At 39.2% G+C, this 27,086-nt stretch overlaps 1 protein-coding gene across 4 annotated transcripts; it reads left to right on the forward strand.

Annotated features, from left to right (window-relative positions):
* Positions 1–76: 76 nt before the first annotated feature.
* Positions 77–27,086, forward strand: LOC139449753 (NEDD4-binding protein 2-like). Of its 4 annotated transcripts, none has more exons than XM_071231281.1 (5): positions 77–312; positions 3,257–3,421; positions 4,887–5,008; positions 6,065–6,173; positions 6,509–6,563. In XM_071231281.1, the coding sequence occupies exons 1-5, from the start codon at positions 209–211 to the stop codon at positions 6,561–6,563; spliced, it is 555 nt and encodes a 184-aa protein (XP_071087382.1). In that variant the 5' UTR covers positions 77–208. The 4 variants fall into 4 exon arrangements, 3 of the variants coding, with proteins under 3 accessions (XP_071087382.1, XP_071087381.1, XP_071087380.1); XM_071231279.1 differs by lacking the exons at positions 77–312; positions 3,257–3,421; positions 4,887–5,008; positions 6,065–6,173; positions 6,509–6,563 and adding exons at positions 9,342–9,465; positions 12,042–12,206; positions 13,646–13,767; positions 26,320–26,428; positions 26,901–27,075; XM_071231280.1 differs by lacking the exons at positions 77–312; positions 4,887–5,008; positions 6,065–6,173; positions 6,509–6,563 and adding exons at positions 13,646–13,767; positions 26,320–26,428; positions 26,901–27,086 and having other exon boundaries at positions 3,254–3,421.

A 27,086-nucleotide genomic window follows, 5' to 3' on the forward strand; every position in this document is an offset into this window, starting at 1 on the left:
GGGCGAAACCGTGCAACAGTAATTCGCCTTTACCGGTTTATACAAAAAAGGGCGCATTGTTGTGTTAGACAAACAATGGGATCGTGAATACAGAAATACTGCTCATGTGAAAGCGCCGCTGTTTACAGTGATTCAGTATATCACGGTGTCAGCTGCATGTTGTAGGATTGTTTTGTGTTTGTTTAACACCGCACTCGGCAATATTCTTATGGCACCTACAGGGTATGACGGCTCACTCAAAACAACACGCTTTATAACGGAATTGATAACAGCTCGGTTGATGAAGTCCCCTAGGACGAAGTGTGTGAACGTGTAAGTAACGGTACAGAGTACGTGCAAGCAGGTAGCTCGAGCTGAATATGCCTATCAGAAGGTAGAATGAGCGATTTTACACACCAAGAAAGGCAACGCTGTTGGTCTGGATGGTGTACCAGTTAAAGTTTTACAAACTCTCACTGATATATATTGTATGTACTTTGTGTTTAAAATGGCGTATCAGTATTAATGATGACAAAATCAAAACTGTCAATTTTAGAAGAAAACTGTTACATCATATTAGCAGTTTTAGTGTGGCAATATGATAGGGATTATTGCTATCAAGAATTGTGTTAAAACGAATATTTGCAAATGCACAAGGCTGCAAAAGAGCTATGTCAGTCCTCTAGGAGAGGGTTATCTGGTCTGTACACTAAATATATTAATGAACTTGTATAAGTGGCTGGTTGAACCAGGTTGTTTATGGTGCCAGTATCTGGGGTTGAAGTTGTGCCAAATAATGCTGCCCGAATGTTTCTTGGTTTAATTAAATATGCACCTGTTCTTGCAAGAAGAGAAGATATGTTGAATGAGAAGATTGAATGTTTCAAATATCTTTTCAGATTTAAGTCTATGCAGCGAGATCGCCTGCCTAATATTATTCATCGATGGTCTGGATGTTTTACTACTTCTTGGGATAGTGACATAATGAACCTTTTGAATCAGTATCTATCTGTAATCACTTACTGGAAACTAGATGGGGCGTTAAACGCTGTGTTGGGTGTATTAGAAACGTTTTACTTCAGGATGATAGAGTTAAATGACACGCTTTGCTATGAAAATGATAAGGCAAGTACAAATGGAAATAAGTTACGAACTTACTGAAAATCAAAGGTACACCTACTGTTGATTTCTATCTTTACAAAAATATGTATGGAGACCATCGCCATATATAAGCCAAGTTTAGATGTGGAATTTTACCTTTGTTGTTAAGGCAGGAAGATATTCCAAATCTTCTATGTCACTATTTGAGATGTTCTGTAAATATTGTGATTCTGTTTTTGAGTAAGATGAATGTCACTCTTTACTACAGTGCAGTTTTGTAGAGATTTACGGTTTCATTTATTTTGTGCAGAAAACAATCAAAATTGTAATGCTCTTTGCGACGAGGTAAAATTTGTTTACTTCAAACGTTTCACAAAAATTGCTTGCATCGTTAAAATATAAGAGATGATCATGATCATTTAATTACATCATTGCATATTCCCTCTTTTGCTATTGACACTTTCGTTTTCTTTCGTCGTTGAATCAAGGAGTTTGTTATTGTTTCCTGTGAGTCTTCTGCATTCTTATCTAAACTTCTCACCTCACCCATAATATGTATATACGTTTCTATTGTATAAAGTGTCTCATAACCCTATGATCAGTCTGGACGCACTTTGTATGTCTTTTGTGTATCAATTATATTTGTACATTTTGTGCGTTTGACACCCTAATAAACCCCCTTCCCCCTGTACTTTGTAAGACAAAACAAAAAATATATATGAATGAACTCGTACATTCTCCTCTTCGTCCCGATGATGACATTCTACTTATTCATTGAGTAGCTATATCAAGAGATCGAGGACTGTTTCATTCTTTCACGATAGGGTGACATTCCCTTTGATGACGATCATTCTAGTATACATCTAAAGGTATCTACCCCGACTACATTCCACATAGCTGGCATTTCTAAAGAATTCAAAATGTCCTTACGAAAGCAATGACATTCCGTTTGATGACGATCATTCTCGTATACATCTAAAGGTGTCTACCCCGACTACATTCCACATAGCTAGCATTCCTAAAGAATTCCAAATAGCTGGCATTCCTAAAGAATTCCTCAACTATGACATTTTTTAACAAAGGTGGCATTCTTCACATTCTTAACATTCATGCATAATGACGCCGTTCTCATTGTGACGTCATGCATGTCTATTAGCATAACACTTGAGCTTGAGTTAATAAACCCTTAAACTTGAGGCTAGTTATGTCTCCCCCAGAATGGAGGGAGACATATTGTTTTTGGCACGGTTCCCGTCGGCGTCGGCGTCGGCGTTCCCACCGTTTCCGGACCATAACTCAGAAACCGTTTAATATTTTTTCGCGAAACTTTGTATACACATTAACCCAGCACTGAAGTGGTGCCTTTTGCTATTTAGAGATTTTTGACATTTTTATTTTTTCTCGTTTCCATGGAGATAACTTGAACATAGACTCTGAATGGGGGTAAGCTTGGTTTCCGGACCATAACTTGGAAACCGTTTAATATTTTTTCGCAAAACTTTGTATACACATTAACCCAGCACTGAAGTGGTGCCTTTTGCTATTTAGAGATTTTTGACATTTTTATTTTTTCTCGTTTCCATGGAGATAAGTTGAACATAGGCTCTTAATACACATTAACCCAGCACTGAAGTGTTGCCCATTAGTATTTTGAAATTTCTAGGAGTTCTATTTTTGTCTCTTTTATTTAGTAATGGCGGGTGGAAATGAAGAGATGGGGTTTAACGTGAAGTAAACGAATGAATGGGGGTTAGGGGAGTGGGGGGAGACATATGTTTTTACGAGTAAAAACACTTTCTAGTTTAACTTTGTCAATGCGACCCAATTCAATCTGTCTGTCTATTGATATTTTCAACTTCTCACGTCTGTATACTATTCAAATCTCTTGGGTCGGTGTCTACAGCCTAGGCGACTTGATCGTTAGTAAAGCAATATGCAAGGAAGTAATTACCGTGGGTAATATTAGTGAATTCCGGTGTCACTGCGTGTTGTATGGAAAAGACATATGCAACAATATTTATTTGAAGAAATGCGGTATATACAGCGTATTCGTCGTCTTGTGAAGTGCGTTACACAAGGCCATAACAACGTGTATGTACATGTGTGTAATGACACGCGATAACTGAACTATCGCACCCATATATATTGCACACTCAGATAATCCTGCATTTTGTAGGTTGCTTGTGCGTCGCGCCCAAGTCTGCAGGAGATACCAGGAACAAGAAAGCTTGATATTTCATCGTCGCATTCAACTCGAAATGGGAGACGTGGCGGTAGTGATATCTCTGGCTGTTGTTATCTCGGTCATAATTGTCATCGTTTTCTGCTGTCTTCGAGATGGGTAAGTTATATTACTAATAATAAAGTGTATTGGATTTAACGCTGCTGTGAACAACATGTCAGTCATATCGATTCAAGCAGCGACAGTTTAGTGTTTGGATGGGAGGGCCTCAGGATGAAACAGGGTGTAGAGTGAGTGAGTTGTGTTTGAAGCCGCTTGAACATTATTTCAGTGATATTGATTGATGCTGTGACAGCTTAGTGTGTGTCTTAACGCCGCACTCAGCAACATTTCAGGTAGATGACGGTGGTCTTTAAATAATCATGCCTTTGCACACAGGTTTTTGTGGCCTCTGCAGTCCCTAACAGTTTTGTTTCGTTTCCTCTAACTGAACTAGTGAAGTCCAGATATGGTCGGATAGGTTTGGGAATGCACAGCTAGTCATTGTCAGGGAAGCTAGAGAACACAAACTCTCTAACCTGGTGTCCTCTTCTTAACTGTTAAAGAATATCAGCTATTCGAATCACTAATTTTTGAAAAAATCTTTCAATTCAGATATTACTTTCAACCTGTGACGATCCGGAATAGAATAGGTCTTCAGCAACCCATGCTTGTCGTAAAAGGCGACATTGCTTGTCGTAAAAGGCGACATTGCTTGTCTTAAGAGGCGACTAACGGGATCGGGTGGTCAGGCTCGCTGACTTGGTTGATGCATGTCATCGGTCCCATTTGCGTGGATCGATGCACATGAAGCCAACCACTGGATTTGAATGGTCCAGACTCAAATATTTACAGATCGTCGTTATATAGCTTGAATATAGATGAGTGCAGCATTAAGCAACAAACAAAACACAAAATAAAAAAAGATATTATTTTAATGACATCCTTGTCAGTTTCATTTTCGTCCTCGGTTGAAATGTTGTCCACAAAGTGAGCAACTGCATCTTCAGGTTCATGATCTGACTCGTGATCGGTAATGCCACCCCTGCAGGCACGGCTCAGCTTAATTTTATCACTGGCACCAGCGACTTTAAGCTTGAATGACGTACCTCGCTGGTCCCCCACCGTGCCCTGACGCCAGACTATCATTGTCATTTTCATGGCACGGAGTAGACACTTGTGTCCGTTGATTTTAGTTAGTATCCGTCAATAATTTGATTGGTACAGCCGTTGGTGTTGTTCAGCCAGGACTTGAGCATGTCAGCGTTGAGACTTTGGCCATGTCTCTTCAGCTAAGGAACCTAGGGAACCTAACACTGCCGCCATCTTGGTCTTGGTCTTCTTGAAAGGTCTTTACGTGCAGTTTTGGCAAGTAATCCTATGAAAATCCAAGGAAGGAGATGAACACCAATCTCCGAGTTCTTAACTTGAGGCCACGCTAGACGTAATCTATGAAGTAAACGCTAGACTACGGTCCGTCTTTTGAATACTATGGATCACATGAAAATTCCGTCAAGACAAATTAGGAATACATTCGCTTCTGACTGACTAGTTTTGAATTGATGGTTGTACAATTTTTTTGCAGCAGACGCACAGTTCAAAATTTTAGTTTAGAAGCAAATAGGTTCGACGGGTACCCCACACTCGATCTCCATTGGAATTCTGTCAGTAGTGCGATTGACAAGTTAAACCAGCGCCTTAGTTACGGTAAGTGATTCTTAAGGAACATGCTAACATTAACTTTTTCTTTCTTCCTGAAACAATGCTTCCAAACGGCCGAAAAAAACATCGTTAAACAACTGTTTTAGGGTGTTTCAAAGTCCACACTTTAATTTTTCATTTTTGTTTTTCATGAAATTTTCTCATTTCTGTGTTGTCCATGCATAGTCCAATCAAAATCGCGTAACGAAATCGAAATCTGGTTCGTAAACTGTCGTGCAGATTTCGGTCGAGTTCGGGATCAGCAAAGCATGTGCACCGCCAACTAGTTCTCAGAAGATATTTTCCAAATCTTTTCATGTTTTTAATCATGGTGCTCAAGTGATTTAATGCATTTCGCAAAATAAGACCCAATTTATCAAAATATAGATCTTGAGTATAGATCAGATCGTCCTAACTGGACGATCTATGTTGTTTGTTTCCATACACAACTTTCCTTGTTTTACGCTGTCATTGAAGTGAGTGAGTGAGCATGGTTTTACGCCACTTTTAGCAATATTCCAGCAATATCACGGCGGGGGACACCAGAAATGGGCTTCACACATTGTACCCATGTCGCTGTCATTGAAGACAGAGAAATTATGTATCACTTGTGATGAAAGGTTCTCTGCCAAGCATGTTTTGTTCGACTTCGTATAGTTGATAATCGCAAGGCGAAAAGATCCATTAACCCATGATTTCAAAATAAAGAAATTGGTCTGCCTTATAAATTGTGATTGTGTGCTGAAATTACATGTTTATGTTATGTTTATTATAAGTTCATATATTTGTCTTGGTTATTCTTGGTAGAAAGAGCATGCTCCATTGTACCTCAAAAGTTGTGAAATGTAGACACCAAGGGCTAGGGCTGCAGGTAATATTGCTCTGCATAAAGGGAAAGTTGACTACTGGAAGTCCTGCCTCTAGTCACACAGTCTTACGGAGATAAACCAGTTATGTATGGCATGTAATGGATTCAATACTAAATGTATGATGCAATCTATACAATCGTTTTATAACATGAAGAAGCCATATATGTACCTTCATGTTATATTTTTCACAAAGGTGGGCCAATAACTGCCATCACTGGTCAAGGTCACCACAGCTATGGTGGTATTGACAAGATACGACGAGCCGTCTTCGACTATCTGGATGACCGTTCGCATATTTACAGGTATGTACTGACAGTATGTACATTTCTCCTTACACATGTAGAATATCTGAAGTGTCTCGTACTTTTTGATCAGGATATAGTAACATGTAGCCAGAGCATTAACTTAAATTGAATTGCATTTTGGGGTCGATCACCTAATATTCTGGGATGTTTTTTAATAAAGAAATTGTTCCTGGGAATACTGAAAACATGGGATATCTGAAAACACAGAACTAGTACAGAGGCATCTGACGGAGGTCATGCTGTATTTTGCTGACAATGGGTGGTTTTATGTTCCCTTAATTGTTAACAAAACCTAGTTGCGTGTTTACAAGTATATTTTTCTTATATTTCAGTTATACTGTGGATGACTTGAACCCGGGACGTATTCACATCCGTCACAGATACTAGTATATATATTGATACATGTAATTGTAATGGTTGTGTTCACATCAATCACAAATAAATATATTAATACATTTAGTTGTAGTGTTTGTATTCACAGCTAAATATACTACTAAAAAAGAAATGCATTGGTGAATTTCATCAAGTGTGTATGATTTGTTTGTTTGTTGTTTAACGCCGCACTCAGCAATATGACAGCGGTCTGTAAATGATCGAGTGTGGACCAAATAATCCAGTGATTGACATCATGAGCGTGAGCAAGTACAGAGATTCATGCACGGAAGTCGGTTCAAGGTTGAATGCAATTATTGCTAAATAATGTCATGGCCACACAAACTCAGTTACAATTTTGACCTCCACCAGAAATAATTGTTGCTTGGCATCGCCTTCCCATGGACTGAATCAGATTCTTGATGACAGGTGTTATGATAATCCTTCCGCAAGCCAAAAAACAAAGGTGGCAACGTTTGAGGTTCGGAATGATAGATATCGTGTCCAAAATGGACAGGGAAGGACCTGGATTGTGTTTTGAGCTGGGAAAGCCATGGTCAGTCAAGTCGTATGTGGTCTGGCATTGTGTTGTTGGTGGATGACATTTTGATTGTTCATGAACGGAATTACATGAGGTCTAATGATTTCATCAGGGTAACGTTGTGCTGTGAGAATAACGTGAACAAGATCCGTTCCTCCACTGTGTGAGATGGTTGCCCTGCCATAACATCCCCCACCTCCAAATCTGTCCACTTCTTGCACACAGTAGAGGACATACCGCTCATTAGACACGCGACCTTCCGTCAGGAGTCTAAAAGCGACAATTTTCCTTCACTACTGAGGCCATTGACAATGGTTGACGCCGAACTGTCGACGGAGGTGTCGATGTTGTCGGTTTCAATGGTCTCCGGGGACGAATGCCAGCCTCACGTAATCAGTTCCTTGTGGTTTGATCGGAGATTCTACAGAGCCCATGTACTACAGATGCGGTGGTTGTGATGCGGTTGTAAACCTGTTGTGAAAGGGATGAACCTGAGCGGACTTGGTGATACGTGGTGTATGTAAAAGAACGAGTCTGATCACGTATTGTTCTCTTTTGTTAAACACGGTTTCAAAGTCCTCCTCTGGTGCTCATGTACACGTTTAGACTCCTTGTCTTGTCTTGTCTTCAAGTGTCCAATCGCATTATTGCACTGAGAGGACCGCCTCCGTGGTCTAGTGGTAGAGCGTCCGCCCGGAGAACGAAAGGTACGGGGTTCGATCCCCGGTCGCGTCATAGACTTTAAAAGATGGTACTTGTTGTTACCCTGGCTGGTCTGCTCGGAGTCAGTGTACTGTGTCTGAGAGTTAGGTATTCATGTTAAACTGCGGCATAGTATCTCAGTGGGCTAGCACTATAAATCGGCATCAGTCTGGACTTCGTTATATATGTGCAATAATCTTGGACGGGACGTTAAACCCAATTTCACCTCACCTCACCTATTACGCTGAGCCTCAATAAGTCCAGGCATAACTTCAAACTCGTTAGTGCTTATTGTTGCTAGAACAGTACAATTTCGCGGTTTTATTGCTAAAGGCGTGCATGTGCATGCTGCACGTGCAATTAATGCACATGCAAATTCTGCGTCAGGTGACATTACTCATTTTTATTGCATTAACTTGATTTTTGTTGTGTTTTTGAGCTGCAATCAAATTAACAAAGGATCCCAAATCGTAATCAGCCACAACAAAAATACAATTGCTTATCAATATATGCATATAGCCCGTGAAGATTCCGGGGTACAATATTATAGGTCTTCAGCAACCCATGCTTGCCGTAACAGGCGACTATGCTTGTCGTAAGAGGCGACTAACGGGATCGGGTGGTCAGGCTCGCTGACTTGGTTGATGCATGTCATCGATCCCAATTGCGTGGATCGATGCTCATGATATTATTCACTGGATTGTCTGGCCCAGACTCCATTATTTACAGACCACCGTCATATAGCTGGAATATTGCTGAGCGCGGCGTTAAACACCAAACAAACAAACAATATATGCATACTGTCTATCCCCCTCCATGATATTAATCTGCATTGCGTTTCTTTGTTTAGTTGTATATATTGATATATCAAGTGGTAGTGTTTATTAACTGCATAGTCACGAATTCTACTAAAAGGAGGGCGGTCACCATGCAGTCAATAACATATCGGTGTAGGGTTCATGAACCGAACGTCAAGGGAACTGTATCTTGTTTACTCAAGGTATCGTAAATCGTCTGTCTTGCTAGTTACGTCTAATCAATAGGGTGTACTGTTCATGTGACCCAAATGGGATTTGGGCGTATTTTAGGCAACATGTCAATTAGATCTTCCTGCTTTTCTCGGTGACTCGACAACTGTCTTTATAGACAAATGTGTACTGTAAGATCGATTCATATATACCTGCTAAAAAAAAGCGTAGAAGTCATGACTTGATTTTTGGGAACACGACTGAAATAAATGGGACAAAGTCTTTTCCATAATCATAAGACATCTCTGCTAAACGTAGAGTCGATTGTACGATCATGAATATGTCTTTATAAAACACCATCAAATAGTAATGATACCAGGTGTTCGCGAAAAGGCCACCGTATCCTGCATCATTAGCGGCTCTCGACACAAACACATGCAAAGGAAAGGCAAATGTTCTGCTTAAAAAACAAGGGAACATATATATTACAAAACAAAATAGGGCAATGTATCGGACATGATTGAAACACCTTTTACATGTGCTAAGCGAAGCACAGTGTTGTCAGCTTGACCTCGTTGCCGTCCTGTTTAAACATGCTGTATGCATCGCAAGGAACACTCTAATAATAGGATTCAACGAAACGCCAGGGAGAGCTGATTCTACGAAAGGAGAGAAATAGCAGCTGATTCATCTAATTCCAAGAAAGGTGATTCAACGAAACTCGATTGATCCGTTTTACTTTTGTTTTGCGCGAAGCCGTGCGACCGTAATTCGCCTTTACCGGTTATACAAAAAGAGCGCATTGTTGTGTTAGACAAACAATGGGATTGTGAATACAGAAATACTGCTCATGTGAAAGCGCCGCTATTTACAGTGATTCAGCATATCACGGTGTCAGCTGCATGTTGTGGGATTGTTTTGCGTTTGTTTAACGCCGCACTCGGCAATATTCTTATGGCACCTACGGGGTATGACGGCTCACTCAAAACAACACGCTTTATAACGGTATTGATAACAGCTCGGTTGATGAAGTCCCCTAGGACGAAGTGTGTGAACATGAAAGTAACGGTACAGAGTGCGTGCAGTCGGGTAGCTCGAGCTGAATATGCCCATCAGAAGGTAGAATGAGCGATTTTACACACCAAGAAAGGCAACGCTGTTGGTCTGGATGGTGTACCAGTTAAAGTTTTACAAACTCTCACTCATATATTGTAAGTACTTTGTGTTTAAAATGGCGTATCAGTATCAATGATGACAAAATCAAAACTGTCAATTTTAGAAGAAAACTGTTACATCTTATTAGCAGTTTTAGTGTGGCAATATGATAGGGGTTATTGCTATCAAGGATTGTGTTAAAACGAATATCTGCAAATGCACAAGACTGCAAAAGCGCTATGTCAGTCCTCTAGGAGAGGGTTATCTGGTCTGTACACTAAATATATTAATGAACTTGTATAAGTGGCTGGTTGAACCAGGTTGTTTATGATGCCAGTGTATGGGGTTGAAATTGTGCCAAATAATGCTGCCCGAATGTTTCTTGGTTTAATTAAATATGCACCTGTTCTTGCAAGAAGAGAAGATATGTTGAATGAGAAGATTGAATGTTTCAAATATCTTTTCAGATTTAAGTCTGTGCAGCGAGATCGCCTGCCTAATATTAATCATCGATGGTCTGGATGTTTTACTTTTTCTTGGGATAGTGACATAATGAACCTTTTGAATCAGTATCTATCTGTAATCACTTACTGGAAACTAGATGGGGCGTTAAACGCTGTGTTGGGTGTATTAGAAACGTTTTACTTCAGGATGATAGAGTTAAATGACACGCTTTGCTTTGAAAATGATAAGGCAAGTACAAATGGAAATAAGTTACGAACTTACAGAAAATCAAAGGTACACCTACTGTTGATTTCTATCTTACAAAAATATGTATGGAAACCATCGCCATATATAAGCCATGTTTAGATGTGAAATTTTACCTTTGTTGTTAAGGCAGGAAGATATTCCAAATCTTCTATGTCACTATTTGAGATGTTCTGTAAATATTGTGATTCTTATTTTAAGTAAGATGAATGTCACTCTTTACTACAGTGCAGTTTTGTAGAGATTTACGGTTTCATTTATTTTGTGCAGAAATCAATCAAAATTATAATGCTCTTTGTGACGAGGTAAAATTTGTTTACTTCAAACGTTTCACAAAAATTGCTTGCATCGTTAAAATATAAGAGATGATCATGATCATTTAATTACATCATTGCATATTCCCTCTTTTGCTATTGACACTTTCGTTTTCTTTCGTCGTTGAATCAAGGAGTTTGTTATTGTTTCCTGTGAGTCTTCTGCATTCTTATCTAAACTTCTCACCTCACCCATAATATGTATATACGTTTCTATTGTATAAAGTGTCTCATAACCCTATGATCAGTCTGGACGCACTTTGAATGTCTTTTGTGTATCAATTATATGTGTACATGTTGTGTGGTGACACCCTAATAAATCCCCTTCCGCCTTCCTCCTTCCCCCTTCCTCCCCCTTCCTTCTACTACTGCTAACCGCATTTTTGACATATCTCACGCTGTGTGTTCAGCTTCTATCTGCTTACTGTGAGCAGGGAGACTGCTTTAAATCAATACGACAGCTTGGTTTATTGCTCAGAGTTAATAAACCCTTTAACTTGAGGCTAGTTTATCTTTGTCAATGCGACCCAATTCAATCTGTCTGTCTATTGATATTTTCAACTTCTCACGTCTGTATACTATTCATACCTCTTGATGAGTCGTTGTCTACAGCCTAGGCGACGTGATCGTTAGTAAAGCACCGTGACAATATGCAAGGAAGTAATTACGTTGGGTAATATTAGTGAATCCCGGTGTCACTGCGTGTTGTATGGAAAAGACATACGCAACAATATTTATTTGAAGAAATGCGGTATATACAGTCGTAGTCGTTACACAAGGCCATATTAACGTGTGTGTACATGTGTGTAATGACACGCGATAACTGAACCATCACACTGTGATGACTTTGGCAGCTACAACAAACACTCGGCTTTCCGGGGAAAGGGTGTATTCTCTCATTACATGCTAATACACTCAGTCAAGTGTAGTCGGCAGCCATGTGTGGTCTGCTAGCGCACAACACACACACTTCCGGGGCTGTTACACGTGCGCACTCATTTATCTAGAGACATCGTATGGATAAAGCGAGTGACTGGTTATATGATACTAAAACGCTACACACACACATATATATAGCACACTCAGATAATACTGCATTTTGTAGGTTGCTTGTGCGTCGCGCCCAAGTCTGCAGGAGATGCCAGGAACAAGAAAGCTTGACATTTCATCGTCGCATTCAACTCGAAATGGGAGACGTGGAGGTAGTGATATCTCTGGCTGTTGTTATCTCGGTCATAATTATCATCGTTTTCTGCTGTCTTCGAGATGGGTAAGTTATATTACTAATAATAAAGTGTATTGGATTTAACGCTGCTGTGAACAACATGTCAGTCATATCGATTCAAGCAGTGACAGTTTAGTGTTTGGATGAGAGGACCTCAGGATGAAACAGGGTGTAGAGTGAGTGAGTGAGTTGTGTTTGAAGCCGCTTGAACATTATTTCAGTGATATTATTTGATTGATGCTGTGACAGCTTAGTGTGTGTCTTAACGCCGCACTCAGCAACATTTCAGGTAGATGACGTACGGTGGTCTTTAAATAATCATGCCTTTGCACACAGGTTTTTGTGGCCTCTGCAGTCCCTAACAGTTTTGTTTCGTTTCCTCTAACTGAACTAGTAAAGTCCAGATATGGTCGGATAGTTTTGGGAATGCACAGCTACCCATTGTCAGGGAAGCTATAGAACTCAAACTTTCTAACCTGGTATCCTCTTCTTGACTGTTTAAGAATATCAGCTATTCGAATTACTAATTTTTTCAAAAAAATCTTTCAGTTCAGATATTACTTTAAACCTGTGACGATCCGGAGTAGAATAGGTCTTCAGCAACCCGTGCTTGTCGTAAAAGGCGACATTGCTTGTCGTAAGAGGCGACTAACGGGATCGGGTGGTCAGGCTCGCTGACTTGGTTGATGCATGTCATCAGTCCCATTTGCGTGGATCCATGCACATGAAGCCAACCACTGGATTTGAATGGTCAAGACTCGATTATTTACAGATCGCCGTCATATAGCTTGAATATAGATGAGTGCGGCGTTAAACAACAAACAAAACAAAAAATACAAAAAGATATTACTTTAATGACATCCTTGTAAGTTTCATTTCGTCCTCAGTTGAAATGTTGTCCACAAAGTCAGCAACTGCATCTTCAGGTTCATGATCTGATTCGTGATCGGTAATGCCGCCCCTGCAGGCACGGCTCAGCTTAATTTAATCACTGGCACCAGCGACTTTAAGCTTGAATGACGTACCTCGCTGGTCCCCACTGTGCCCTGACGCCAGACTATCAGTGTCATTTTCATGGCACGGAGTAGACACTTGTGTCCGTTGATTTTAGTTAGTATATGTCAATAATTTGATTGGTACAGCCGTTGGTGTTGTTCAGCCAGGACTTGAGCATGTCAGCGTTGAGACTTTGGCCATGTCTCTTCAGCTAAGGAACCTAGGGAACCTAAGCTAACTCTGACGCCATCTTGGTCTTAGTCTTCTTGGAAGGTCTTTACGTGCAGTTTTGGCAAGTAATCCTATGAAAATCCAAGGAAGGAGATGAACACAACTCTCCGAGTTCTTAACTTGAGGCCTCGCTAGACTACGGTCCGTCTTTTGAATACTATGGATCACATGAAAATTCCGTCAAGACAAATTAGGAATACATTAATTCGCTTCTGACTGACTAGTTTTGAATTGATGGTTGTACAATTTTTTTGCAGCAGACGCACAGTTCAAAACTTTAGTTCAGAAGCAAATAGGTTCGACGGGTACCCAACACTCGATCTCCATGGGAATTCTGTCAGTAGTGCGATTGACAAGTTAAACCAGCGCCTTAGTTACGGTAAGTGATTCTTAAGGAACATGCTAATATTAATTTTTTCTTTCTTCCTGAAACAATGCTTCCAAACGGCCGAAAAAAACATCGTTAAACAACTGTTTTAGGGTGTTTCAAAGACCACACTTTAATTTTTCATTTTTGTTTTTCATTAATTTTCTCATTTCTGTGTTGTCTATACATAGTCCAATCAAAATCGCGTAACGAAATCGAAATCCGGTTCGTAAACTGTCGTGCAGATTTCGGTCGAGTGCAGGATCAGCAAAGCATGTGCACCGCCAACTAGTTCTCAGAGATATTTTCCAAATCTTTTCATGTTTTCACTGCAAACACGAAAACGTCGTTTTTTTCCGTATATGGTCATTGGACGGAAAAACGACGTTATTTGGACGTTTTCAAACCATCGTTTTTCCGTCCAAATAACGTCGTTATTTGACATCGGAATTTACTGGGAGAGGACGATAGCGTTAAGCTCCTCCCTTTCTTGATTGACATTGTCAATCAAGCAACAGCGTCTACCGGTATTTCTACTTCTCAGTTTTCATTGGTCAGTCCCCGCGTGTTAGATTACAGGCCCGCGTTTGACGCTGCACTCGAAGCGCTTAGCGGAAGTACTGAAATCAATCGCTCTGCGCATGCGGATTACTTAATGCCTTGACCAAATTTTCCGTTCTGTGCATGCGCGATTTCGCGTATTGTTTCCTAGATTTAATGTCACCACTATTTGACAATGGTTCATAAACACAGACACGTGAAGATTCGGAATCGTAACGAGTAACTCCATTTAAATTGAAGAGTATCCCCAGTGATATGTGAGATTCCAAGATGAAACTATTCTATGGCTATCTAGGCTGCCACCCAAACCGATCTAAACGGGACCCGATAGCTTATTGTATGCTATATAGTCATATGGAAGTGGACAAGAACTATACATTGTATTCCGGCCGATTGTTCTTGCATTTACTTATAAGTCAGGAAAATGGACTTAAAAGGGGAGTTGTTGAATGTAATTATTTTAATTATTAAATGTTGCCTATACACTAATCTGGACGAACTTCTCATTGTTCTGTTTATGTCATCCTATATACTATTAGTATGTTACCGTTCTAACGTCAACCTCTCACATAACATTATATTGTTCATAGTATCAAAGTTTAATCAACAATATCAAGAGCAGCGATTTAAACCACTGAAACACCCAAACACAAGGACCACCTCCGTGGTCTAAAGGTAGAGCGTCCGCCCGGAGAGCGGAAGGTCCAGGGTTCGATCCTGGGCCGCGTCATACAAAAAGACGTTAAAAGATTGTACTTGTTGTTACCCTGTCTGGCGCTCGGCATTAAGGGGCTAAAACAAGGACTGGTCGGCTCGAAATCAAGTATACTGTGTCTGAGTGGGGTATTCATCTTAAACTGCGGCATGGTATCTCAGTGAGCTAGCACTATAAATCGGCATCAGTCCGGACTAGTACAAGCAGCCACACACACACACATACACGTGCATGCACGTCGCTGTATAAGTGCAATAATCTTGGACGCGACGTTGAACCCAATTTCACCTCACCTCACCTCACACCAAACACAAGGCTGTTATCAAGCGCTAGTGCAGACGTGATGCATCGTAAAAACTGTATCGTGATGTCTTCAGAAATACAATTATACTACGAGATAGTACGGCTAACGCTGACTCACCGGTGGAACAATGACAATATCGCTAATACAGATATAACGTATTTGAATGTTAATACTAAAGACAAACGATCATTATTTTTGCAGTGACGATATAACACGTATACACGTTTATTGTTAACTTTCATCAGTTTTGCTCTTCATTTTAATAACTTTGTTTTCACATATATATGTAGCAATACCCGACAAGCATGTCATACATAATTATGGGGCAGTTTTCAATCTTGTACTGACTTACTCTGGTGTTAATGAGCGAAGTTTATTGGCTTGTGTGTAAAACCCCGTTTTTCTGGTAATCCTATTATTACTTAGTTTATTTCTATCTAATGACACCCTGTACTCTGGATCATGGCTCCGTGACTATCAATAACAATTAAGATGAACATTCAGTTCAAGTAAATGAATGAGTTTGTTTTGACGCTACCGTCAGTCAAAAAACCAAAGCTGTGAGGTTTGATAACACACTTCTACCAGGTCGAATATCGTGGATCCTCATTTTCTGCCTAAAGAGAATCATAGTTCATATGCTAATCCATCTGCGAATACCCTCCCACTCAAGATGACCTTACTTGTTGCTATATCTATCATCTATCCCCCCAATCTCACCCCCCCCCCCCCCCCCCCCGCACGCACGCACGCAAACACGCACAAACGCACACACGCACACACACAAACAACTGACCTAAATAACCTGGACAGGAAATACTGCTGATAGCCTCTGGTCAACTCAGCCGCACCACCGCAGAATGTTCGTCCAACTCTGCAGGGGGCATTCTCAGTGGCTTCAAACGCGCTGAAATGTTTTCGCCTTGCATCAAAGATGGTGGACAAGTGAAATCGTATGAAATTTGGTTATTATGTCCTATCTCTTTTTTGATTACCCAATAAAGTCAATTCATAGTTACACGGTTGTGAAGAAGCTTACAACTTTATAAGACTTATTCATCTCATTCCAAGAAAGCTACTCGCGCTCACATAAAGTTGTAGTTATTATGTCACTGTTTTATTTCTTTAAAAATATATTACATGTTCAACAATAACAATTAAGATGAACATTCAATTTCCGATATAAGTAAATGAATAAGTGTGTTTTACGCCACAATCAGTCAAAGACCAACGTTGTCCGGTCTGATGACACACAATCTACCAGGTAACACATTGTGTACACCCTATCCCAATTGAAGTCTCCACTGTGGGTATTCCTGGGGACGAAAAGGCCCCATGTACCTAGGAATTTCATCAATACATTCATGCGCGGCATTCTCTGCCTAAAGAAGATCATATAGTTAACATGCTAATCCAACTCGAACTACCATCCCGCTCAAGATGAATGTTTTATGTAACATCCAACAGGCCCACTTTTACGCACGCACGCGCACACACATATTTTGATTTACCAATCCCTGAATTGAGAAGACGTGCGTTACGAAGCTCCTCCAAGTCATCATCAATATCCGTATATGTCTGTGATATCATTACCCATCCAAAGCCGAATATACCTTTATTGTGTTTTCTTGACAACAAATGTTATAATTGGGATAACACTTTCTGAGTAAAGTACATATTCTCGTACTTTCTTGGGTTGAGTCCCGTCCGGGATTTGAACCAACACGACACAAAGTTGGCGATCTAACCCAGCCACCGAACCAAAAATGTTAGTCCAGATGACGTATACTTTGTGTACTCCTCTGACAAGAGAAAAATGGCACGGCTTCTATGACCAAAAACTTTGAACCAACAATGCCTTTAAGAAAGTGGTCAACAGTAACACACATTATATTTGGATACCATTTTCTCAGTAAACTACATATTTTTAGGGTGGAGATAATAGACGTTGATGGTTGATTATCAATGGACAAATTAAAGCCAAAACTTAACTTATGAATGATTGGTAATGGGAAATGGACAATGGGCAAACGGGAGGCGGGGTAATCAGCGCCATGCCAGTTATCTGTTGGCTTCCCTTGTTGCGTTCCCTTCTTTGCTATCTTTTTACTTTTGTTGTTCTTACAGGTACAAATATATGTTCTCTGCCTCATAGCATTTAATAATTTGCACCTGGTGAAGGAGAAAGTATATATTCCGAAACGCAGTGTTCCTCCGTTGACATCCATAAATATTTTTCCTTGTGTGTATCAATTCTTAATGCCCTTCAAAGACTCAACCAGCTTTGTTTTTAAATGTGGTGATATTTGCGTAGAATATAATATGGTCATGCCTATATACATTTGGGTCTTTGTCTACATAAGCATTTAGACATACAATTTAAAGCTAAGGACATTGCTAATTCTGCAGGCATGAAGTACACGTCATAGCAAGCTGTGATCTTTATTCATACTTTAGATATTCGTAATGGAGATCTGTAAATGAAGTTTACCGTAATCTTCCGCAACTCTCACCTCCTGACCAGTTGAACGTCTTGGTGCATTCAGATGCCATTGTAAAATTCCAGGCTGCCCCTTTTTCTGTGATGTTTTGACGGATGAAATCTATTGCGTTATAATAATCTCTCTTTGCTGATATATAATATGTACATGTTGTAAAATATTTACGATATTTTAAACTTGTAATTCGATGCATATGCAATGCAATGTGAACATAAGTGCGGATGCACGAAGGCGGTTATAGTCATAGTTATACTGCGATGGATGTAGGGGAATGGTAGGGGGGTGTATGTATGTATGTATGAAAGCACGAATACCGATACATGAGGGCGGATATAGTTATAGTTCGATGGATGTTGGGGAATGGTGGGAGGATGGATTATGTATGAAAGCATGCGCATGGATCCATGATGGCTGACGTAGACATAATGCTGGGGAAAGAAGAAAGTTGTTTGTGTGTGTGTGTGTGTGTGTGCGTGCGTGCGTGCGTGCGTGCATGCGTGCATGCGTGCATGCGTGCATGCGTTGTGATACGAGGGTTGGCGAACATGTTGTCAGATGATTGTGTGAGTAAGTTAAGTGGTTGAGGATGTGGCAGGTATGAGTATTGGTACATGCAGACTTGGGGGACTGGGTGTGCCTGTACTGAGGTCTTTTGTTTCACTCACTTATAGTGTTTTCTTTCACTCAAATACTGTTTTACGCATTTTAATGACTGAAACTGTTGTGACTCAAAGGACATACTGGCCGGGCATTCAACATATCTACCCCAACTACATACGTAGCCATTTTTATGGTGTACAAATCTTCTTCTACCTCTCTCTCACACACACACACACACACACACACACACACACACACACACGCATTAATTGTTTTATTAAATGTATCTTCGAGAGTCAGTAAGAAACTAGAAATAACTGCCTTTGTTCTGTAAACCTCACCAAGTTTCAGCTTTCGCCTCTTCCTTTGTGGACTGAGGTTTCACATTTGTAAAATGATCTCTCTTATCTGTCTGTACCATCAACTTAACTGCCCTCACCCCCTGCAGTTTTCCCGTCCCATATTGCCAAGCGGGTGACCCACAAGGAGGAATACCGCCCTCCCTCAGTCCAGTGATACTGTGCCTAGCACAATATGTTGGGGATACGTAGCCTTGCTGTGGGCAAACATTTTGTAACAATTTGGCAAACTTTGATATGTAAACAGCAAATATTATTCAGTTTTATTTCAACAAAAACGGAAAAAATCGGATCCTACTTATTTTGTGGATACCATAACAAGAAATCAAGCCAATAGATCGTTTGAGCTGGCATGAATATAAAAAATAATTAGCAAGTCAATAGTCATAATTCCCTCTGTTGGTCCCACGTGAAATGTTCTATGACTTCATGAATAGAATAGATGGCTGATAGACGTTCGACCGAATAATATCATTTGCTAACTTCAACTGTTCATCTAATTTCCATGAATGTATGTTACATAGTTCATATGTTCATGGGCTTCTTCACTGAATGTATAGTGTGGAGGACTACTTCACTTGAGGATAAGTAACATAAATAATGATGATAATTATGATAGTATTGCCATTATTATTCCTTCAGATTATTAAAAAAAAGTTATTATGTTTTCATAGAGAGAGAGAGTTATGGAGATTGTGAGATTATTTTTAGCATCGGAATTGTTAACATAATTCTTAAAGATATTATGTTTTGTTTGTTTGTTGTTAAACCAACTGCACCTTTGCGACAATATCAGGAGCATGTTTCATGATTCATCATAATAAATGATATCATTGGATGCTCGCAGAAACGCGAGCTCATTCCGATCCACTAGTGGCACCCGCCACAAACACATCCAAAGGCAAGCCAATTGTTCACCCGAAAAGGCAGAGAATTGCATCTGACATCATTTTTGTTATTGATACGTCAAACCTGGAAATGCCGTCAACACGTCCAACACAAAGCCCAAGCCAGGACCCAAATCCTTCAAACCCGGCCAAAGTTCTGTTAATTACATACATTTCCCCCTAACCTTAAATAATCTATACTAGTTCTGAAGTAAATCGTATTTACCCGTATGAATCGTCTTATGTTATTTATTGCCGATAAACAGAATATGGACACTTTCTGAAAGTACTGTGTGATAAGTCACGCACCAAACCTATACTCTCGATATAAATGCTGCTCTTACTTAAAAAAGAATATTTGGTTAACAAGATACGTATATTAAAGTACCATGCTTTCCTGATGTGCTCTCATTCTAATTTGAAATAATGGCATAAATAGCTACCACTCATCTTTCAATATTTTTCAAGGTTGGGTTAATCACGAACATATTTGAATATGTACAACATCTATACTTACTTATCTTTATACTTAAAGGCATCAGGTTTGTCTGTCATAAGACCCCGAAACAAATATGTCCAACACAGCCCAATATTTGGCTCTGTGACTCCTTGTTCTTAAATTTTATAAGAATTGTTTAAACAACTGTTTTTTTCTTTAAAATATGTTCATTTCAGAAATTAGATGTTATTCTAGCATCAGGTCTATGGTACGTTTACTGCATCAGCATTACATTAAAACGATATTACATTATATAAATCCACACAGAGGAAATGCTTAACATTTATCTTTTAAGGAAGAGTGCAGGACGACTTGCTTTATACATATAAATGTGGACATATATGTATGGACATTTGGATGATACAGATATACCTCCTTAAAGATAGTGTTCGTAGATGACTGTAGAAAATGGAATAATTATGTGAGTAATCGGGTTAATACCACGTTCAGCAATATTTAGCCATATTGCGATATTGGTTTCCAACATACAAGACGGACCATGAAATTTTGACTTGAATTTGGACCTGGCTTTCTGGTGTGATGTAACACCCCAGAATCTCCGGTAGAAAAAGGGCTCAAAGCACGAATTAAGATCACGAGATGATACTGATGTATGCATCTGGACATATATTTGCGTAGTATTACTACCTTAATTCATCAGTATATATGTATTTTGCATAAAAGGACATTATAGGATCGACGCTGACATGCGCATATAACCTATTCACCAGTGCTGTAATATTTCATTTCTTCTGACACATATCGACCCGAGAAATTATATTTAAATTTAAAAGGAGCCCAAGTGGGATAGAAATTTGAGTCTGAACCTGTTGAACAAGGCTTGTTTCATTTTGGGCTATAGCATTGCCGCAAGGCCTGGGCGGAAGGGAACACCTGTTTGCACCCATCAGATACCAAACACAACTTCTCTCTCCAAACGAAAACAAAATACGAAAAATGTCGGAAGTGTATCCTTCTAATTTTCTATTTAGATACATGTTTTAACTTTAAAGTAATTATATGTATCTCATGTATTATTGGTATCTGTGATGCTGGTACCGTTTTGTTGCCATTGTGTAGCTTTTGTGGAGTTATTATGAATATCAAATACATGCCTTGAAATATGGACTTGTGAAAGAACTCATCATTGAATCATTTGCATTTAAATTAATGCATATACCATTAACTTGGCGTGTATGGACATATTATCCAACTACTTATACACACTTATTATGGACATATACAGAATTTCATTGTACCTTATTATTTAAAAAAATACCCGTGAAGATCCGGGTTAGAATAGGAATTCAACAACCCATGCTTGTACGAAGGCGACTTGGCTCGCTGACTTGGTTGATGCATGTCATCGTATCCAAAAATGCGTAGATCGGTGCTCTTGATGATAATGACTAAATTGTTTGGTTCAGACTGGATTATTTACGAACCACCGTCATATAGCTGGTATATTGCTGAGTGCGGCGTTAAACAACAAACAATCAAACAAAATCTATATAATTATTAAACACCTTCCAACAATGAGAAATTAAACTTATATTTTCTAAATATTCTGTTATATTTATAACATAATTTGATTCATAATTTAATTATTGCGATGCTTTCTTCCCGGTCATTCAATGTGCATGTTCATTTTTCATAAATGGGTACGTTAGTGCGTTGCCTAGATCTCTCGTTACCTATTCACAAGAATAGATTAAAATAATTTGTTTTACTATCATTTTTATCTAATTCATAATACGAAATTGTTAATTCATTTATAATAGTATAGATCATATTCGTGTATATCACTATCTGATGCTAAGGTTTTATTTCAGAAAATATAATTAATTCAAAATGTAGAAAGATACACAATTTGCCATTATTTGACTTTTAAACTGTACAAAGTATGATATAATGATCAAAATGCCTGTAACGGGTAGTATTTAAGAAAGAAATATTTGTCGAGAAGTCCCATTTTTCAGATATGCCCTTCAGTAGTATTATTACATATCTCCTGAGAGAGGTTTACATTGTAGTTCTCATTATTTGTGGATAATTCAAAAAGCAACATAGAAAATATATATGCTACCATGACGAAAGAATACAGAGTATACATAACTCGCAATTCTATATATTCAGCAAACAGCCCAAAACCGAAACTCCACAACATATCCGATTACACTGATTAAGGCTGTCCCAGTTCTCCATGCGATACCGACGCCCGTTCGTCTCCCAGACCATACAGAATAATACATTTAAAAGGAATCCAGCTCAAGTCTAGAACGATTTGGCAAGCCTAGATTGCCTTAATTCTATCCATGAAAGTAAGCATTAATAAAAAAATATTGTTCTTGTCTGCTTCAGATTATATTTTGTAGATACTTATATAACTAGGAAAATTGTACTGACACCGGCGCTGTCCCCTATCGAAGCTATCCACAAGAATTTCGAATTGCCGCCCATTGTTCGATGTCAATACATCGATGACAAGTGAGGATATCATAAAGTAATCGTTGATGCCGCGCTACACTTCGATAAAAATTATAATCAAGTTGACCGGTGTGTACATTACTACAGTGAACATGTACATGATCATGCCCTAATAATCAAATGCCGTAATGTCAAATACTAATTTATTATTGTGTGATGAATTTAACTGGATCAGTGGTAACATGTGATATTAATATTCGATCAATTTCTTTCCTGGTTGGTCCATCCATGTCTACAAAATGAACATAATACAATTAAAATGGAGCCTAGGACAATTCTTAGTTTCAGGCTAGGGCTGTGGAAATCTAGACTTTCCCAATCATTATAGACTTGAGTTGGTCTCATGTTTTACATTATTCTCTTGGGTCAACGTCACAGCTCATACCATACACTAACAAGACCAGCTTGCCCCCCGCCGGAGCTCCCGGATTTTGGTTATATCATCTAGCATGGCCAACTCTGCTCTTAAGTAAACAAGAACCTAATCAGCGAGGGGTCCTTTATCATCCCTATGTGGCTGCTTATAAAAATCTGATATCTTTTCCCAAAGACCTGGTTAATAATATATTTTCTGCTGAATATTCGAAACAAATAGAGTGAGTTGGTACTACATGTACATATGTATACGGTTCTATTTTAAATGACTGCAGCGCTCCATTATGAAAACAATTTGTTTTAACGCCGCTCTCAGCAGTATTCCAGTGATATATGACGGCGGTCTGTTGTATATGAAATATATGCAAATTGAATCTTGAATCTTGAAAGTTGCAAATAAGTATCACATGCAGTATACAGTATATCAACTGTCGCGAGCTCTGCGCGGGGCTGGAGCACACATTTCCTACACCTCTCCCTTCGGCAAACACATCACGAGGGTTGCAACGAGGTCACAGGTCAGGCGTGCACTCGTCAGTTGTCTAATACGGTAAAGAGTAAGATCTCCCGGAAGACCACTGCACTGGAGGTATGTGGATTATTGAGGAGGTACTACGTGTTTGGAACTGGGAGTTGAACACTAAGCACTTTTAGAGAAGAGCTCACAATAAAACGTTATAACAATAACTGAACTTTACGCCTTTTATACACATTTGTGATGGGGCGACAATGCGACAACGAGACATATTTTGACCTTGAAAATGTGGCGTTACGTCATCGTCGCCCTTTTGTAAAATAAAGAAAAGGATTATCAAAGAGCGACAATGCGAACACGCGACAATGCGACAAATGGCCAATTGTCGCGCTTTTGTTAATTTTGACACGTTTTGCTTGTTTTTGTAAAGGCGTCAATGCGACAACGAGACAATGTCCCTTCCATAGTAATCCGTGCAAATAAAACTGAGTAATGAAATAGAAGTCTGACATGCCAGTTAAAAGATAGAGTGTTGCAGCTTCTGATTTCATAGATCTTCAAGAAGGGTTATCAATAATGGGATGGGTGATGAGTTCAACTGCATACGCTGTTATTAACAATAATGCTCCGAGTCAATACATTTTGTCAAATGTATGACATGTATTACGTGAATGAACATATTGTTTATACTCGTCCATGTTTTTGACGGACAAAATAATTTACATGCTCGGTAAAACTGAGGACGGGCATCATTATGTGTTTCCGTGCTTTGTTCAGGTGAACAATTGACTTGTCCTTGCATGTGTTTGTGACGGGTGCCACTTGTGTGGCAGGATACGCTCACCTTTTCCCGAACACCCATTGGATGACCTGAACCACTTCGGATTTTTATCCCACATCAGTCTGATACACCATGATATAACTGAAATACTGAAATACTGTACAGTTGAAAATGATGTTTAATGCGATTACCGTAGTGTGTTACTGCAACTGTTCATATTTTGTGCAGTGATGTTATGTAATATGTAAAAGAAAGCATATTCAATTATCCAATTGATTTGAATAGAATATACTTGCGTCAGTGTATTTTATTAACGCCCCAAATCGTAATTTAAACACATAAAATAACAGATCACGCATGGTGCCTTGACTTACTACTAGATTTAATGGGCCACCCCGGAATAAAATAGTTCCCCCCAAAGCGAGGAACATATGTTTTAGTATGTTTACAAGACATATATTCCAAACAATATCCTCATTAGATGAGAAGATCGTTTACAGAATTACCTCAGTAAGTCAATTACAATGACAGAGCGTCGTAATACATTTACATCAAGTACAATACGTCAAAATGGCCGACACGATAAACGTAACGGGAGATATTTTCGAAGTTGTTAATTAACCTGTGGCTATTTCAAGCCTTTGGCATCACTGATCAATTGGCCGATCATTGAAAGGTGATTGTGAAGATGTGTCAAATAGATACTAAGGTAAATTCATAGATTTCTGTAAATTGTCACTGCGACAGTTTGGATTTTTTTCGTATTTTTTCTCTCTGGGATGGGTTGTAGCGAGGGTATCCTTAAATGGGCTTGCAACCACGCTTCTTTATGAATTCGTACCAGGGAATTCCAAGGGTTTTCCCCAGGAATGTGGAAGTAGTCAGTGTTTACGCCTTTTCAAGAATACAGTCACGTGAAGAACGTCATGTGACCGACCTCGCGTCCAAGTCGTATATCTTGTAAACTTCACATTAAAAAATTAGTTATTGTTATAACCAAATGAAACACAACCCATTATCCGATAGGGGTAACTGTACATAGCCGTTACCACAATAAACTTAGTAACATTGTTTGGTTTGACTTCTTGGCGCGTGTCTGAATTCCATTAACATGTAACATATCCTAAAACTAGCTTATCAGCAAATCTCGCTGCACTGCGCGCGACAGATACTAGAGCAAGGCATGCCAAAAATACGAAACCTAAAGCTTCCGAAAGGAAGCCTTGGACATCACGTGCGTCGGGGGACCAGCGCCATCTGATTGGCCGTTAACAGTTGTACAAGGCGGAGCAAAAAGCATCGTTTTTCCGTCCATTTTACGCTTGAAAAACTCGACCCTTTTCTGGACACTTTCTAGACGCTGACCAATTAATCAATTTTAATGAATTTTTAGTCGTTTTTCCGTCCAATGACCATATACGGAAAAAAACGACGTTTTCGTGTTTGCAGTGTTTTAATCATGGTGCTCACGTGATTTAATGCATTTCGCGATATAAGACCCGATTTATCAAAATATATATCTTGAGTATAGATCAGATCGTCCTAACTGGACGTTCTGTGTTGTTTGTTTCCATACACAACTTTCCTTGTTTTACGGTGTCATTGAAGTGAGTGAGTGAGTATGGTTTTACGCCGCTTTTAGCAATATTCCAGCAATATCACGGCGGGGGACACCAGAAATGGGCTTCACACATTGTACCCATGTCGCTGTCATTGAAGACAGAGAAATTAGGTATCACTTGTGATGAAAGGTTCTCTGTCAAGCATGTTTTGTTTGACTTCGTAGAGTTGATAATCGCAAGGCGAAAAGATCCATTAACCCATGATTTCAAAATAAAGAAATTGGTCTGCCTTATAAATTGTGATTGTGTGCTGAAATTACATGTTTATGTTATGTTTATTATAAGTTCATATATTTGTCTTGTTTTTTCTTGGTAGAAAGAGCATGCTCCATTGTACCTGAAAAGTTGTGAAATGTAGACACCAAGGGCTGGGGCTGCATGTTATATTTTTTACAAAGGTGGGCCAATAACTGCCATCACCGGTCAAGGTCACCACAGCTATGGTGGTATTGACAAGATACGGCGAGCAGTCATCGACTATCTGGATTACCGTTCGGATTCTTACAGGTATGTACTGACAGTATGTGCACTACTCCTCACACATGTAGACATATCTGTAGTGACTCGTAGGTTTCGATCAGGATGTAGTATCGTGAGCCAGAGCATTAACTTAAATTAAATTACATTTTGGGGTCGACCACCTAATATTCTGGGATGTTTTTGAATAAAAGAAATTGGAAAATACTGAAAACATAGGCCTTAAATATTAGAGAAAAACCTATTGTTCACTGAATGTGTCCTGCAAAGATGTGTTTTGAAAATAAATTATGCTGTGACCGTATACATATACTCTGTTTGAAAAAAAACCCGCTCTTCTTCCAAGAAAAGTAAATTATGAATTCCTGAAAACACAGAACTAGTACAGAGGCATCTGACGGAGGTCATGATGTATTTTGCTAACAATGGGTGATTTTATGTTCCCTTAATTGTTAACAAAACCTAGTTGCGTATTAACAAGTATATTTTTCTTATGTTTCAGTTATACTGTGGATGACTTGAACCCGGGACGTATTCACATCCGTCCCAGATACTAGTATATATATTGATACATCTAATTGTAATTGTTGTGTTCACATCAATCACAGATAAATATATTAATACATCTAGTTGTAGTGTTTGTATTCACAGCTAAATAAACTACTAAAAAAGAAATGCATTGGTGAAT

The sequence above is a fragment of the Haliotis cracherodii genome, unplaced genomic scaffold (assembly GCF_022045235.1).
Source record: "Haliotis cracherodii isolate W230 unplaced genomic scaffold, xgHalCrac1.p SCAF_8, whole genome shotgun sequence".
NCBI classification, from domain to species: domain Eukaryota; kingdom Metazoa; phylum Mollusca; class Gastropoda; order Lepetellida; family Haliotidae; genus Haliotis; species Haliotis cracherodii.

Bases quoted from the DNA above. Each gene is read 5' to 3' on its own strand.
- LOC139449753 (XM_071231281.1), top strand. From the start codon at position 209: ATGGCACCTACAGGGTATGACGGCTCACTCAAAACAACACGCTTTATA. The intron at 313-3,256 runs GTAAGTAACGGT...TGCATTTTGTAG, and splicing joins AGGACGAAGTGTGTGAACGT to GTTGCTTGTGCGTCGCGCCC. The intron at 6,174-6,508 runs GTATGTACTGAC...CTTATATTTCAG, and splicing joins GACCGTTCGCATATTTACAG to TTATACTGTGGATGACTTGA.